The sequence below is a fragment of the Scleropages formosus genome, chromosome 4 (genome assembly GCF_900964775.1).
Source record: "Scleropages formosus chromosome 4, fSclFor1.1, whole genome shotgun sequence".
NCBI classification, from domain to species: domain Eukaryota; kingdom Metazoa; phylum Chordata; class Actinopteri; order Osteoglossiformes; family Osteoglossidae; genus Scleropages; species Scleropages formosus.
The window spans coordinates 23,168-41,037 of record NC_041809.1 but is presented as its reverse complement, the minus strand read 5'-3'; the positions used below and the strand labels follow the sequence as shown (position 1 = coordinate 41,037).

Genomic DNA, 17,870 nt, shown 5'->3' with positions numbered 1-17,870 from the left:
TTATTGTACAGCAGGTGGAACGGTCTTCGTTAGATGTTGCGACCAAATGTCAGGGCTAGAAAATACAGTAAGGTTAATGGGATAGACAATGGAAGTTCAGCTGGTTGTGAGTCACATATTTCATAACCTGAGGACTGCCTGTACATCCTCTATATTTACACCATAAGTGAAGCTCACGGTCATTACCACTCACAGTGCCCATGTTCTAAAGAAGCTGTGCACTTATTTATGATGGGCATTTCCGGCATCAAGCTGGGAAAGGCTGATAGGTGGGAAGGATGATTTGAAATTTCAGAGAATTGCTTGTCACCTCTGTCCTCATTAGTTTGACACAACATAATTCTGGGGGCAGACAGCTTCAGTTGCTGTTGACACAAAGGCCTGTTACGGACACAGATGTATATTTTTAACATCCATATAAATAGATTTTGGGTAAAGACACTTGGGTAAGTGCTGTAGGGTGGACCTGCAATTCTCTTTTTACCATATTTTGAGAAGGAAGTGGGAAAGTAAAACTGCAAAAGTAGGTTTTACATCCATTAATTTGCTGGAGAAGACACCATATTCTGAATTTGAGCAAAAATCAGAAGGACATATTTTTAAAGTTAAATTTTAAAATAGTACAAATCACTCTAGCAGCCATTAATTGGTGATTTTTGAAGAAAGTGAGTTTTAAACTTTCCAAGTGAGTCCTAGCTTCAGTCTCCAGTATTTTAGCCTGGATCAGATGCTCATTTTTCCACATGTGGAGCGAGCCCTCATTGTGGACTCCATATAGCAATACTACCTTCATTTTCATCCTAGGGTTCTCCATTTTGTGGGGAGTGTGGTGGCACGGTGGATTGGACCAGGTCCTGCTCTCCGGTGGGTCTGGGATTCAGGTCCTGCTTGGGGTGCCTTGCGACAGACTGGCGTCCTGTCCTGGGTGTGTCCCCTCCCCCTCCAGCCTTGTGCCCTGTGTTACTGGGTTAGGCTTTGGCTCCCCGCAACCCCGTATGGGACAAGTGGTTTAGATGGTGTGTGTGTGTGTGTGTTTTCCATTGTCTGCATCACTACTTTTGAAGGTCTCTGTATCCTTGCTTGGAACCACATTGTTCATTGTAATTCTTCCCTCCCAAACATCACAGTTATTGAATAGATTTTGAAAAGATTTCGGTCCAGGATGGTCTGCTTATGTTTCTGGGTTGCATCCGTCATGGTTTTCCCAAGTGACGCTGTGCACAGAAAACATGACCCTGTGTATTTCCCATACTATTTTAGTGTGTAAGAGAGCAAACTGATGTCAATTTTTTTTTTTTTACAGGTCAGCGGACTACGGGACGACTTATGAAAAACTGAATGATAAAGTAGCGTCAAAGACAATTCTCAGTTACTTGTATGTGAGCCCAACAAACAAGAAAAAGGTGAGTTCCAAGTGCATGTAGTGCCTTATGGAGATAAAAATATCTGACAGATAATTTCACTGTTTAAGTGTATAATAAAGACGTATATGGAACATACAATGTACATTGTGTTCAGAGCTTGTATCTTAGGTGCATGTGGGTCTCCATTCAGTCACCATAGCTGCTGTGCACAGATCTTTATTCATTAATACACCGTGAGAAGCACTTTTCTCAGCTGTCACATGGGGAAAGTTGGATGGATTTAGATTTTGGACAAGAAGTTAAGACTGGTGTAATTAGGTGCATTTTTAGAATTTGTAAAATTCTGAAAGAATTTTTAGAATATTTTGGAAATGTATTAAAGGTACAAAAAAACTGAAATCTCTCATTTGCATTTTTTACTCAGACACTTTACCATGACGCAACAAGTGTACTCAGATGCATTCTGTTTTATTTTTACTATCTTGGAGATTGCGAACTTGATTGTAGTCAACCTGAGGCAAATTCTTATGACTGGACATGATTTAGAAAGGCACACACCTGTCTTTAAAAGTTCCCACAGTTTACAACGCATGGCAGAGTAAAATCCAAGCCATGAAGTTCAAGGAACTCTGTGGACCTCTGAGATGGGACTGTTTCAATGCATAGATCTGGAAAAGGATAAAATTGGCAATGTTTTTAACCTTCTCAGGAGCACAATGGTTTTGACTGCTCTCAAACTGAAGTTTGGAACTGCCAAGGCTCTTTCTAGAGCTGGGTGTTCAGGCGTGAAGGGCCTCGGTCAAGGAGGTGACAAAAAACCCAATGGTCACTCTAACAAAGCTTCAGAATTCCTGTGTACAGATCATGCAACCAATGTCTTCCTTTCAGTCCTTTCCTCCTCTCTAGACTCTCTGTGTCCTTTAATTTCCAGACCAACATGTCCCACCTCCAACCCATGGTTATCAGATGTACTCTTTGCCAACAGAACCAGACTCTGTGCAGCTGAAGAGAAACTGCAAAAACTAAAAATTCTCACAGAAATGGTAGTTTGTAAGGAGCTCCTTGTGTTCTTTCACTCTGCTGTTTCCTCAGCAAGAACTGCTTTCTGAAGAATAAACTGTACTCTGGAGACAATAACCCCACAAAATGTTCACCACTTTCTTTCCTCCTCTCCACTCCTTGTCTTCCTTCCTCCTTTGCAGCTGCTGATGATTTTGCCTCATTGTTGCTTCCCCATCTGCCTTAAAATATGTCCTCATCTCACTGTTCTTAAAGAAACCCTCCCTGGATCCAAACTCAGTCCAGAATTACAGGCCAGTCTCTTATCTTTTTTCTGTCAGAAACTCTGGAAGGTGGAACCTATAACTAATTTTTAATATTTTGTGCCCAGACAAATTTCCTTGATGGTTCCAGATGGTCTCCTGTTGTAGCATTTGACACTATCAACTATCACAATCAACTTTCCTTTCCTTAACAGCTTGGTATCAAAAGAATGGCATTCAACTGAGCTGACTCCTACCCATCAGGTAGATCTTACCAGGTGGTCTTGCATGGCTCCTTGTCTTCCACGGAGCAACTCTCAACTTGTATTCTGCAAGGCTCAGTGCTGGATCCTACTCTTTTCTCCATTTATACCTCTTCCCTTGGTTCTGTCATCACCTCTCACAGGTTCTCCTACCACTACTATGTTAATGATACTCAGCTTTCATTTTCCTTTTGCAGCTACAGATATATCCCCATGTATTGGTACCTACCTCTCTCACATCTCTGCTTGGATGACTGATCACCATCTACAACTGAACTTCTCTGAAACTGACATCTTCACCTCCCAGCAGATCTGTCTGCCTGTTTTGAACTCTGTGAAACTAAAAAACTTGCAAATTTAATCTGCTTCACTGGTTAAGAGCCTAGGAATACTGGTTGACTCATGTCTCTTCTTCTCCTCACACACTGAATACAGATATGTTCTGCATAACATCCCCAGGATCTGCCTGTATCTAACCTTTACCAGCTTGCCATGTTCCTGCCTGGATTACTGCAATTGCTTTCTGTCTGACCATCCAGCCTGACACCATCAAGCTTCTCCATTTGATCCAGAATGCATCTGCAAGAGCTGTATTTGACCTGCCAAAGTGTTCCCGTGTCCCACCCCTCATCTCTCTCCATTGACTGCCTGCCTGTGGCTGTGCGTATCAAATTCAGGACGTATAGAATTAACGGATCAACTCTGATACCTACAGGATCTGATAGCATGTTATGCCCCAGCCAGATTGTTACACTCCTCCACCTCTGACTGCTTGGTGGTCCCACCCACAAGAGGTCAAAAATTAAAAACCTAGAGGTTAAATTTTTCCCCACAGGCCCACACTTAGTGTAGTATTATTTCTGCTTAAAAGTGTTTTCTGTTCAAAATAAGTATTACAATGCAGGGTAAAGATATCTGCTCTGCACACTATTATACATGTTTAAGTAGATGAGTGCAATGTAATTTTCAAAGTTGATGATTGTTGAAGATGTCAAACTTGTGAGGTTTCTTGGGAAGCCTGTGTTTATGCTGACTGTGGTGGTTCCAACCATCTTCACTCTTCCTGTTGATGCTACTCTTCCCTGCTAGCTGTAGCAGGGAATCTCCGTTCTGATGATCCTCTTGGCTCCAGTAGTCCTACCATATATCGTGTTGCTGCCAACTCCAGTGTTCTTGGTGGCACTGGTATTGCTGTTGACTCTGTTTCTGCTAACTCCAGTGACCCTACCTACTCTGCTTTCCCTACCAAACATGGTTGTGACAAGCTGGAGCTCTCTCCACACCTTCAGTTCCCTAACTGAGGGCTGCACCTGAAGAGAGCAGTCTTAACTTACACATTCTTGAGGGGGGTCCCACTTCCTCAGACCAGATGAGTGGATCTCACATACTGCCATTGTTACAGGGCAGTGCCTGAGCCTCCCTTCCAGGTGGTGGAGAGAGACTATAGTGCCATCAGCTAACCAGATCGCCACCTGTGTTCCAGTGTATATGCCTTCCCCAAAGTCCTAACTAGAAATACAAGGTTGGGTGTTTAAAATGAAAGGTCAGGAAGTGCTGCCAACACCAGTAGGTCTCTGTGATTCAGTCTTTATAGGACCAGACTGTGGACTCTAGCCTGTTACCCCACCCCTCCCGCAGATAATGGTGCTGAGTGACCCGGAGGCTGAGAGTAGCGTGCTGATCAGTGCTGACGAAGGAGCCAGCTTTCTGAAGCTACGTTTGACCTTCAACATACTGAGTCTGCTATTCCACCCAGTTGAGGAAGACTGGATACTCGCCTACAGTCACAACCAAAAGGTAAGGACAGGTGGTGTTCTACCCAAAATAGAACAATTAAAGCAGTGGCTGTGGTGTTTGTGCATGGATATGTATGTCAGTACAGTGTGATGCACGGAATGCTGCCTTTATCTTGGAAAGTTCATACTTATGGATTTTGACCTGTGCTTGACCATACTGTTCTGATGCTGACATGTTTCTCATCTGATTTTAATTAAAAATCTAAGGTCTGCAATGTTCATCTCTTACAGGAAGTTAAAATAGCTACTTGAAATGCAAGGGGAGCAGGCAAATTCATGTAAAATCTATCAGTGTTTTGTGGATCTGCATCATATTTGTTTGGAATCAACACACCTGCACCCCTCCTCAGAAGACCAGACGCTTGTACTCCCAATAAATACGAAATCCCTTCTACTTGTTAGTCTTAGCATAAGATGAAAGGTTCACAGGGCTTGCAATAGAGACATCATGGTCTTTGTCTACTTAAACTTGATCTTTGGTTTGTTGGGCTGAGGTTCATAACAGTATGAAGTGTTTCCTGCCTTTAAAAAGCTTTTTGGACCTGGGAGAGTTAGAACCCTTGCCAAATAACTTCTGTTTTATAACCCATGTTTTCTTGGTTACACTTTGTTGGCACCTCATTTCTGAGATTCTGGTGGTGTCATAGTTCTGCTATTAGGATCTATACTGTCTACATATAATAGCAGAACTATGACACCAGCAGACTTAATAGATAAAAAAAACTTCTTTCAACATTTTCAAAAGGACACAATTATATTTGTTAGCTGACCTGTGCTGCGTTCTTTTGGAGGATCCAGTGAGTGCTATGCCAGCAGAGTCACTGCCGGTCCTTTCTGCCTCACGATGGCTACATGTTGAACTTGAGACAACCCCCTGGGAGTCGTCTCATGTTAATCAGTCCTCTGGGCTCATTCAACCTAGAAGGGGCATAGCTACCACCCTGGACCGCTGATTCACAGTGTTGATTGCTATGTTCTTTGTTTCTGGGAGCATTTTTAAAAGGCACAAGTGGAATTCACAGTCATTGATAAAAAAAGGTGATTTCACCTCTGCCATCCTTGATGTAGACCAGAGTTTGAACCATAGCTCTGGGAATGATGAAAAAGACCGTTGTACTAGGCCCTGAACAGAGCACCTAGTTTCTGAGGAAGAACAAGAGGTGCCCATTCTGCGTGATTCTCCAGTGTCTCCTGTTGGGATTAATACTCAGTGCAGTTCAATTTATTTTTACAGAGCAAAGCAAGGGAGGAAAAACACTGCCACCCCAAAGGGGTCCAACTGCCCCTGGCTGCCCACCTGTCCGGGGCATTCTAGATTTTTTAAAAACAGACTTTTTTTACAGCCATTTATAACAGCGTTGCTATATGCTAATAAGTTGATGTCCCTGATTCGATTACTAATGCTGTCAGTGTCCAGGAATATAAAGATAAAGTTCTGCCATGGATCAAGTAAGTCCAGGATAACTGCCCCCTATTTAAATTTAGCTGAGTTGGTCTGTCAGAGAACAGGGATCTACAGACCAATTCCAGAGACTGGGAATTACAGCAGATTTACCGAAGATGTACCCTTACACAGACCCTCAAACAAATCACATCTGGGTAGAGAACCTAACACTCAGCTGTCCCTGTCCCTTTTGAAAGCGGGCATTCCCACATGCACCACCTTTCCTGAAAAACTGCACTTCTCCATGCTAAAAGATCTCCTTTATACTCTTTTCCCCTTTCGGTTGTGCACTTTCGACAGACTCATGAACGTTTAGTGGCGAGTTCATTAGCAATAAAAAGTAAATTATTATTATGGGCTGCAGTCAACACTGGGAATGGTTTCAAGCGTTGTGCTGCATTTTCTACTTCTTTATAGAGTTTACCTTTATTCCACCCTTTTACTTTTTCTCAGTACTGTTGTCTGCGGTCAGCTGGTGTCCTCCTGGAGAGTCAGCAGAAGATGCCATGTCAGATAGTACTGTAGTAAATACAGTACATTATATCTGTCCTCTCTAAATACATGTACAGTATGTTGTGATCTACTTTTTTCAACTTCCTTTTACTTTGCCTGATGCTGGTCTTCAGTAAGATGACCAGGATCAGACGAGATAAGAATATCATTATCAACACAGGTTTGTGTGAGTCTCTAGAGTCTCTATTTTTCACTATAATTACCGTTTTTATTTATGGTTACTAGCAACAAAGCAACAGACCCACGAACACTGTATGCAAAAGGAGATGACCCAAGGCTGAGTGAGTCCTGCAACTTGCAGGCCGAGTCTGGAGAGAGCACAAAAGAATGCCTTCCATGGCAAGAGCAGAGGAATCTGGCTATGGTACCAGCACTTCATATTCACAGAAGCTGATGATTGCATGCCATGGTCCGCGAGACCTGCATTTGTCGACCGGGAGATCAATTTATTAGTATCTACTGACAATGTTATAAATAGGTGTGAATTGACTTAAAAGTCTTTTTTTTTGAATGTAAAATGCCCAGAAGGGAAATAACCAGTGGCACTTGGCCCCCCAGAGGTTTTTTCTCCCTTGCCTTTCAGTTGGGGATTTTTGTACCCTACCTTTCCTTTAAGGCCAGTTGACTTACATACAGCTTTAATAATTTGTATAGTTATTGTAACAATTTTATGTATATCCAGCCATTTATTTGTAATATGCCTCTGATCCGTTGTTCAGTGCTCTGTGTCACTGTGTGAGAAAAACACAATAAAAATGAAAACTGAATTGAACTGGGATGTACACCATCATGCCTGGAAAAACTCACTCAGGAATTTTCAAAAAATCTGAAGAAGTTTATTCAGAAATCACCTTCATCATTGTTAATGAAGGATATATGAGGCCAGTAAACTTACAAGAGCCTTGATGTTGGACACGTGGCCATGTGTTGGACATTTGCCCTTAACTTTAACACCTCGATTTCTGATAAGTGACTTTCCAAACTGCCAAGTCAGTCAGATGATGGTTCTAAATGTAATGGAAGGGAGAACCTGTGGTCATTGTCAGTACAGGAACTCCAGGAGTTGCTATTCTTCATGTGCAACACCACTGACAATGCCATCACCATAGCTCTTTTAAAAGTGTGTGCAGGGTGAAGATGCAGCAAGTCAGAGGTGGACCTACAAATGACTATTTCTATCAAAGAGCTTCTCTCTCAGCCTCTCCATGCCAATGAAAATAAATTATCTGGACCCTTTCCAAGGCAGCAGCATAAAGTTTTCATCATCTCATTCAGGCTGATGCATCTCCAAACAGCAGGCTCCCCGCTGCCATACAGCTGATGTATTGGCACTTATGTAATGCATTATGGATGAATGTTTCAAGTACTTTTACAATATCATTCGGCACAAGCTGAATAGCTTTATTATGAGTGAGGTGTTGTAGATTTATGCCAATAGTATATCGTCTCACTCTGACGGGAAATTTAAAGTGTTTTTTCGACCCACTGATTCCTCAGTTTGTTTTTTTTTTGTTGACAAAATTTTTTTCATTATTGAAAAGATTATCGTGGAGTACTGATAACTCCATGGCTCCTATCTATGATATGAATAATGAAGGTTAAAAAAGAGATGCAGGACCTGCTCACAGCAACTCTGACACATTAGACACACCTCAACAGAAGGAAAATCACCCTAATTTAGTCATTTTTTTTCATTTCCAAGTAGACATTGTTCATGAAGATGTATTGATTTATTATTCATCCTTCTGTCAATCAAGACGCACATCTTAATTTGCCCCCAAGAGTTTCGAATACCTGGGAGCCTCTGTGTTTGTACACTTGTGTCTTGTTCTCAAAGCGTTCATCTTTCTGCAATGGGAGGAGAGCAGAGCGCCCCCACCAGGGTGTTAGTGGAGCAGTCAGCGAGTCTGGATGAGGCCCCCCACCACATTGTCAATTATGATCCCCCACCAGGTGTTTTTTCTCATGCTGTTAATATCCCACCAGGGATATTGCAGTGACTACAGACTATAGTGGGTTCAGCAGAACTTCAAAATATTACACAGTTCTGATAAACTGATTATTGAGCCTAATCAGTAAAATACTTGCCTATTTTAATCACGATATCGTGATCTCTCTGACTGTACAATGGAAAAAAATTGTGAAAAAAATGCCAATTGTGTTGGTTCCCCTACAGCTCTACAGTTCAATGGATTTTGGAAGAAAATGGCAGCTGGTCCTCGAGCATGTAACTCCAAACAGGTTCTACTGGTAGGTTCCAGGGTGCCTTTTTTTACTCATTCAGAGTACACTAGATTTGTACAGTGGAAGTCATTTTGGAGAAGGGAGCTAAAAGATTACTTAAGAACAATAATAACAATTCATTATTATTAGGAATCATCGTGATTACTGTAATAAATAGCATTCGTGTGACTCCTTGACTGTGCCCCTCTGGCTTTGTCTCTTATTTGCAGGGCTGTGACAGGGCTGGATAAGGAAGCTGATTTGGTCCACATGGAGGTCCGTATGCCGAATGGACGTAAGTGACTTAAACTGATATCCCTGCTCACGCTCTGGCCATCTCTAATGTTCTGGATGAAATCAATTTTGATGCAGTATTTGTTAATTTTCCCTACATCAATAGGTAGATCTTGTAACCCATAGGTTTCTGGTTTGAGTCTCATTCTCAGCGTAGCTGAGCAAAGTTGTTACTGTGAATTGATGCAGTAAAATGTCCTGTTGCATATATGGATTATAAAAGCCACTTTGCATTAATCAGCGTTTGTGTCCCAAAGACGACATACTCTTTCAGTATCTAAATCAGGAAGTTGGAGTAAGATTTGATTCTCTTCTCGGGCTAAGAGAGGGCGACAAAGGGAGCATTCCGAGAATGAGCGTTGTGTATCATGATTCCGATGGAGGCGATTATCATAAGTTCATGAAATGTAATTGAAGGAAAAAGTTCCAAAATGGTCAAATTTTTAATGAAATCGCCACACTGTGAACTGTGGATAAATTTAACCTGCTGTTACACCGAAAAATTTAGTCTCCTACTGAAATTACTTTCACGTGCAAAGCCAAGAAAGGCTGTACAAGCGTCTTTCATAACTTTAATTGTGAGGCATTTTCGAAGACTGTGGCTTTCAGAGCTCTCTCTTGCTGTCAGGTGCTCGTTATGTCACATGCAGGGTTCAGTCCTGCACGGAAGGCGGCAGAACGTACCCCTTCCGCGGCTCCATTGACACCAGCTCCCTGGTCGTGCAGGACAGCTACGTGTTCATCCAGGTAAACATCAAACTTCACACCGCAGAGCACATGAGGACAAAGTTCTGTGAATGTCCTACCAAAAGTTAGGGTGCACTGTCACTGATAGCAGTGGGTTTACAATGTACTATACAGTAAATGTGCTCATTCACTATGGTAAATGTTAAGGGCCCATGAAGGACTTTGGTTACATAGTTTGAATCCAGTGTGCTCTGTCTGCAAGAATCATGTGTTTTGGGTCAGAAGGTGGTGTACTGGTTAGAGCTTGGGATCTATGATCCCATGATCAAGGTGCTTACTGTGAAAAGATGCAGTAAAAATTACCTGCTGGAGAAATGAGTAAATCGCTGTAAGTAGCTCAGTATACAAGCCTAACATTGTAATTTTCCTTGGACAGAGGTGTCAGTTAAATTTCTAAATGTTTTTTTTTTAACCATGTTTTCAAAATATATGGGTCATGGTGGAACATTTTTGACTATGAGAATCTGCATGAAACATGTGTCCGGGGTTCAAGCTTTAGTGACCTTTCATGACCTATGTGTTTGTTCATGTCTGTTTACGTCTATATGAGCTTCATCACAGGCATTTCAATGCCCAGTTTACCCAGTATAACTAAAAATAAATGACTCTGCCTCTGAGCCAGTTCTGGTGAGGTTCTGAGAAAGACGTGTGATATGTTTACCAACACGTCTACCTGACGGATCAGTGCTGCCTTAATAGGTTCACCTTCTGTGGGAATTTCCTCACTTGGTGGAGTTAAAGATTTCATGTCACAGAGGATAATGACTCTATTGATTACGTTGCTTCAGCATCACATGCTGGCGCATGAATCAAAATAAATGTGCAGCATCACAAGAAACATGGGCTGGGAAGTGTCCTGTTAGTGGTTTTTAATGCATTAGTTTCCTCTCACGTCGGGGGCACAGTAACACAGTGGGTTTGGCCAGGGCCTGCTCTCTAGCGGGTCTGGTATTCGAGTCCTGCTCGTGGTGCCTTGTGACGGACTGGTGTCCCGTCCTGGGTGTGTCCCCTCCCCCTCCAGCCTTGCGCCCTGTGTTGCCGGGTTAGGCTCCGGCTCACCGCGACCCTGATCGGGATATACAGTTCCAGACTGTGTGTGTTTCCTCTCACTCTTTATCAGCACAGCACATCTTTTGCATCAGGCAGAGCTCAGCTTCTGCATGTGTTGGTTCAGCGTGTTGGAGCAGGGTTACTTGCTCTCACACAGTGTTGTTGTTGGAGAATTAGAGTACACACACACACACACACACACTTTCTGAACCGCTTGTCCCATTCAGGTCTGAGCGGCTCAGGTTCGCATGTGATTAGATGTGCGCAGAAACAGATGATGGAATCCTTGATTCCAGGTGACGACAGCTGGACGAGCCTCGTACTACGTGTCGTACCAGCGAAGACCATTCCAGAAGATCAGACTGCCGAAATATTCGCTGCCCAAGGTGAGAACGGAGTGCACAAAGTGTTTGAGGCCTGGAGCCAAGCAGAGCTTATCCATGTGCAAAGACACATCATAATTAATGACATTGTAATTATAATTGTTATAATTGCTTATTCATTAAACAAGAAATATGTTAATTTAAATAACTTTAAATTTTTTATGCTGTGTACTTTTAATTGTGCTGCTGTATTGAAGGGATGCTTAGTTTAAATAAATGCCATCATTAACATACAGAGAAATCAATAGTTTAAAGCTTTTTGTTTGTTTCACAGCTTGGTCACTGTTTAAACAGCGGTGGTGTTTCAGTGAAATATTGGTGCACTGTAATGAGAAGTGGGTTGAATATGTAACTGTTAATCTTATATCGCTGTTGCTGTATGGATTAGGGAAACTGATGCTAACATACTAACCATTCAATTACACACACACACACACACACACACACACACACACTCTGTCTACAAACGCTTGTCCTGGGCGGGGTCGCGGTGAACCGGAGCCCAGCACAGGGCGCAAGGCTGGAGGGGGGAGTGGACACACCCCGGATGGGACGCCAGTCTGTCGCAAGGCACCACAAGCAGGGCTCGAACCCCAGACCTGCTGTGCCGTATAGCGCCCCCTCACCATTCAATTAAATTCATTTTAAAAAGTCAGCATTCATATATAAATTCCTGTTTTTTAAACTGTGTTCTTATGCAGGCTTATCTCTGAATATTTGCTTATTACGCTGATTTGCTGTGGTTCCAGAAACATAATCTTCACACTATGGCCATTTTGTTAACTGGTTGTAGCTACAAATAAAGGGAGTTTCAAGTGCTACGGGAGAGGGCTCAAACGATTCGTTCCTGCATCTAAACAAGTGGAAGTGGGACGAAAACATCAATAAAAGTAAAGCCAAGAACATGAGGACAGGAGGGAATGAAGTGAGGAACGACCATTTCTCTGTGCTGCTGTTGCTGAAGTACTCTGCTGTACCCTACTGTACTGTGCTTTACTCTACATTGCCTGAGTTTCTGTTGTGTTTGTGAAGGAAATGTTATGGAGCACAAGACTGTGGTCTCCTGTACAATGAGACTCCAAAGAAAGAACAGTAACACCTGCTGTCACGATGTTAACTTTGGGGGCGTTGTGATGTGTAAATAAAACCCATAGAAAAAGAGATCACACTAAGAGCAGCAGAAGTGATCATTATTTCCTCCTGCTCTCATGTGATGGTGACCAGCTCTCTGCTCATTATATATTCAGTGCAGCCTTTTCTCATGAGCTCTGTGTTCCTTTGTATACCCTCGTGTGTTCCTGTGCGCTCCCATATACCCTTGTTCATTTCTCCGCATTCCCATCTTTTTTGTATGTTGTCCACGCATCTTCTAACCTCCCCGTGCTTTCATCTGTTACCACACCTTGCTACTATTTTACCATGTTTCCCCTGTGTTACTATGCATCCTCATGCCTCACCTGTAACAGGACATGCACATTGTCAGCACAGACAAGAACCAGGTGTTTGCAGCTGTGCAGGAGTGGAATCAGAATGACACGTATAACTTGTACACGTCGGACACAGAGGGCATTCATTTCACCCTGGCCTTGGAGAATGTGAAGACGAGCCGAGGGCAGGAGGGGAACATCGTGATTGACCTCTATGAGGTGTGTTTTCACCAGAAATCTGTATAAACGAGTAGCTGCTCAGTGTCAAGAGTTACACTTAACCAAGCAGCAACACGAGCCACACTTTGCCAAGGATTACACATCATGCGGAATTGTACATCATGCTAAATATCCCTAACCCTAACTCAGATCATTGACCTTTTATTGACTTGTCAATTACAGAATTTAGGTGTGAAAAACATGCTCTCATTGAAATGTTACAGTGCTGTCTAATGATGAACAAGGTGAATATGGGTAGGCACTTTTCTGTTAAACTACCTTCAGCATTACTTATGGTGAGTGATTTAATAATTGCAGAATCTCTGACTGTCATACAACTTTGTATTGTATGCCGTTGTTGTGATGCAGCAGTGATAAAACGTACTTTTTTATTGTGGAGTGAAAAAAAGCTATGAAAATATCAATGTCCTACTGTTTCAGTAAAGAACATGTGTGTGCTGGACACGTCTCTCTTGTCATAGCCATTTGACTGAACTTGTTCAGAGTTCTATTAAAGTTTTCTCACTTGAGTGAGCTGTACTTCTTCACATCTTGCTGCTTTCCCAGGTAGCAGGGATCAGTGGGTTGCTCATCGCCAACAGGAAGGTGCAGAACAGCGTTAAGACCTACATCACGTACAGCAAGGGCCACGACTGGCGGCTCCTGCAGGCTCCTTCGACTGACCTGGCTGGCAATGCCATTCACTGTGTGCTGGTGAGACCCGATGCTTGCGAGTGGATTAAAAATCTAAATTTGGCTAGAAAACTTGTTTTGCACCAGTTTCTTCAGCCTTGTCGAAAAGGTTCTTTCCTTTCATCTTTTGGGTCTTCGGCAGCAATGTCACACTACGAGTGGAAAAGAATAATGGGAACATTTACTCTTTCTGCCTTCTGAACCGATATCATTGTCTTTTGAGGGTAGGCGCTCACCCTAGAGAGCTGTGTTGAGCTTTCATGTTCAGTCCCTTGTCCTTTGTTTTAATGACAGATAAAGGCAGTTAAGGGCACTATCGAAACCACTGTCATCTCACATTTCTTAGTTAAACATGATTATGTATTCCTAATTGCTTGGGGATTTTCTCCACAAAATACTTAATTCTCTCTTCGTGTGACAACACAGACTACAATATTTAAAGCTGCAGCAAAGTTCTTAATGACAGATTTTGTGCATTTTGAATTATTTAGTGCAATTATTCAGGGTCCCAGAAACAAGGGTAATATTTCTAACTGAGATAATTGCTGAGGTTCTGCTCTGTATTAACCCATGGTTTTTAAAAGACCAAGGTCAAGAAAGAGCGTAAAGCTGCAGAAAACTGAGGTTCAACACTCAAACCCAAACCACTAGCAACTGTACAGAACATTATGTTGTGGAGAATGTCCAGCATGCATTAAAACCATGGTGTATATTGAAGGGTTACTTCAGTGAAAGGTTGCTTCAATCAAAAAGAATGGTCAAACAAGGCTAAATATGACCCCTTAATACATCTGGATATAGAAATGATACTCTAAAGCAGTTCACGAAAGAGAGCTGACTGTTATGGCTTTCTGCTCACAAACAGGAGGGTCGTCGACTGCGTTGGCCATCCAGTCCCATTGGGCTTTGTGTTATTTACATTTATTTATCAGATGCTTTTCTCCAAAGCCACTTCCAATAAACTCTATGTAGTGTTAGCAGCCCACACACCTTATTCACCAGGGTAACTTACACTGCTAGATACACTACTTACAATGGGTCACTCATCCATACATCAGTGGAACACACACACTCTCTCTGTCACTCACACACTATGGGTGAACCTGAGAAGCATGATTTTGGACTGTGGGAGGAAACTGGAGGACCCAGAGGATATATCCTATATCAGGATATATCATACTCTATATCCTATATAATGTTATATCCTATGTTAGCTGTCCAATCCAGCTGGAGTGCATTGTCACTTTCTTTTTCAGCCATTCTGTTCCCTGCATCTACAGCTGAAAATGCCTGAAAACCCCTTCAGCTCTGGAGGTATCTGCAGTGAAAGTTCAGCTCCTGGAATTATAGTGGCTGCAGGTAGGAGGGTGCAAATCACATGGAATTCCCAGAAAAAATAAGACTGTAAAAGCTTTAATTTTGTTCTGAAAATCTGCAAATATGGTTCGTAATGTCTATGGTTCTGACTGATACTATTATACATTTGTTTTGGTCACTCAGGCAATGTTGGCACTGAACTATCCTACAGCGGTACGGGAATGTTCATCTCCTCAGATGCTGGAAACACATGGAGACAGGTGGAAAGCGTTGAGCTAGGGGCTGAATGGTGGAGAAGGAAATTACAGATGAAAGAACCTATCAATACATAGTTTAGTTCAATATCATATTTTAATGTAAAAATGGCTCATGATATTATAAAACTGTCACTGTAATTAATGGCACAGAAACCAAATTATATTAGTGCTCTTATAATGCTGGAATTATCAAAATTTTGTATTGTGTTTTTTGTGATAGTTATTGTTTTAAATCAGATTTTTGAGGAAGAGCACAGCATCTGGTTTTTGGACCACGGTGGAGCACTGCTAGCTGTTGCTCAAGCAGCAGGACCAATCAGACACTTCTGGTAGGTCATGAAGTCCCACCATCATCTGAAGCCTCTTCCACGTGCTGAAACTCACTGATGAGCACTATAGGAGCATATGGTCCACAAATGGGCATCCTGTGGGTTAGATCCATTCCCAGGATAGCTTTATTTAGGCCTGATGTGGTGGAACTTTTTCAGAAAAGGGTGCAGTGTGGAGAGACTGGTGTGGAGATGCTCCTGCTGTTCCACTGCGTGTCCCAAGGCCTAAGGTTCCTGGGCTTGAATAACTGTTGTTAAGTACAGTTTTCTTTCAGTGACTCAGAGCCAGGTCTTGTGGCACCACAGGCTCAGCTTCGACGAGGGCCTGCAGTGGGAGAGACACAGCTTCTCCCGAGTTCCGCTGTATGTGGATGGCATCCTGGTCGAGCCTGGGATTGAGAGCCACATTATGACGTACGTGACCAAGGAGGTTGGCTCCTCATCAGTGGGCAAGTGGGATACCCAGGATGCTGCTTCCATGGAAACCACACCATCTCCTGAACTGAGGCAGTGGCAGGTTGACATGGTTCAGGTCAATGAAGGGAGAGCACATGGACCAGTGTGTTGTATGATGAATCAAGAGACACTCATTCATAAGAGCTGCATTCAGTCATTATTTTCAATTCAATTCACTTTATTTCTATAGAGTGCTCTTCTCACGCAGTGATACAGAGCGCTTTAACACAGGCATAAGGCAAGAAAAACAGATACAAAGAAGACAGTTGACTAATGGCTATCATAATAAAGTACTTTTATAGAGCTATAAGTATGCCTACTGGCCACCGTGAAAGGAGCAAAAACTCCCAACTGAAGATTGAGGGAGAAAAAAACCTCTGGGGGTCCACGGGCCAGTGGTTGCCCACCCCTCCTGGGCATTCTAGAAAGTAACAATTGTAAGCCAGTGTAACAAGTAATAATGATATTGTTGCTAAATGGCATCTTGGATCCCCAGCTCAGCATGGAACGTCTCGTTCATCATGGCAGATGGACATCATCCTCTCTCAGCATGGGATTCGTCTGTCACCACTGGCTGGCCTCCTCAGGTCTTATGTAGCGAGGTAGTGCGCAACAAGAAGAAAGAACAGAGTTTGTAATTTGTTACTTAAGTCAATTTAATATGGATTTGTATAAAGGTGGTAAAAACAACCAAGGCAAGTGGAATTACATTTCGAGGTGGAATGTCTGAGTGAACATGTAAGCCTTTAGTCTGGATTTGAAAACAGAAACAGACGGGGCATTTCTGACAGTCACTGGTAGACTATTCCACAGTTTAGGTGCTCTGTAACTAAAGGCGCGACCTCCTACTGAGGTCTTATTGATCATAGGTACTTTAAGGTAACCTGCATCTAATGAATAAAGATATCATCCTGGGATATAAGAGTCAATAATCTCACAAAGGTAAGCCGGAGCAATGCCATGTATTGCCTTATAGGTCAAAAGTAGGATTTTATTACAACATTACAGTAATTCAGCCTGCTGGAAACAAAAACATGAACCAGTTTCTCAGAATCCCATCTGCATAAGAATCGTTGCAATTTAGCTATGTTTCTTAAGTGAAGGAAGCACAACTTACAAATGACAGCTTTCCATCCAGCAGGACACCCAAGTCCTTGACACAATCCGTCTGCTTGAAGCTAATACCATTTGTTGTAAAGACTGGCGCGAATATGTCCAGAGTTTTGGTATCACCACCCACCACAAATACCTCTGTTTTACTGGCATTTAGAGATAAAAAAAAAATTACCCATCCATAATTTTATACTGGTGAAACAATTATCTAACGACACCACATGTGATGGATCATCAGGCTTAAACGATACATACAGCTGTGTGTCATCTGCATACAAATGGAAATTCACATTGTGTTTGCGAATAATGTCACCCAATGGTAACATATAGAGTGAGAACAGTAATGATCCCAACACAGAGCCCTGTGGCACACCACACTGAAGCGTAGCCGAAATGGAGGGGGTGCAGTCATCCGATTTCAATGGAAATTGTTCACAGTTAGCTAAATACGATTCAAACCACTTCAAAACGGTACCACTTAGTCCAACCAGGTTTCCAAGTCTACTCAGTAGGATACTATGGTCCACAGTATCAAACGCAGCACTCAAGTCTAGTAACATAAGAACAGAGATCTGACCAGCATCAGAAGAGATGAGAATATGATTAACAGCACGTGTGAGCGCCATTTCAGTGCTGTGACCAGTGTGGAAACCAGACTGAAATTTTTCAAATATATTATGATGATTAAGATATTTTACTATTTGGGAAGCTACATTTTTT

At 42.4% G+C, this 17,870-nt stretch overlaps 1 protein-coding gene across 1 annotated transcript in view; it reads left to right on the top strand.

Moving 5' to 3' along the window:
- Window positions 1-17,870, top strand: part of LOC108927034 (VPS10 domain-containing receptor SorCS3-like) — a 56,862-nt gene that overhangs the window by 29,091 nt on the left and 9,901 nt on the right. The window contains exons 3-14 of the mRNA XM_029251288.1: window positions 1,304-1,403; window positions 4,528-4,686; window positions 8,819-8,892; window positions 9,096-9,160; window positions 9,788-9,906; window positions 11,253-11,342; window positions 12,806-12,989; window positions 13,557-13,699; window positions 14,935-15,037; window positions 15,179-15,255; window positions 15,490-15,581; window positions 15,888-15,995. Coding sequence (XP_029107121.1) covers window positions 1,304-1,403; window positions 4,528-4,686; window positions 8,819-8,892; window positions 9,096-9,160; window positions 9,788-9,906; window positions 11,253-11,342; window positions 12,806-12,989; window positions 13,557-13,699; window positions 14,935-15,037; window positions 15,179-15,255; window positions 15,490-15,581; window positions 15,888-15,995 — 1,314 coding nt within the window. The remainder of the gene's footprint in view (window positions 1-1,303; window positions 1,404-4,527; window positions 4,687-8,818; window positions 8,893-9,095; window positions 9,161-9,787; window positions 9,907-11,252; window positions 11,343-12,805; window positions 12,990-13,556; window positions 13,700-14,934; window positions 15,038-15,178; window positions 15,256-15,489; window positions 15,582-15,887; window positions 15,996-17,870) is intronic.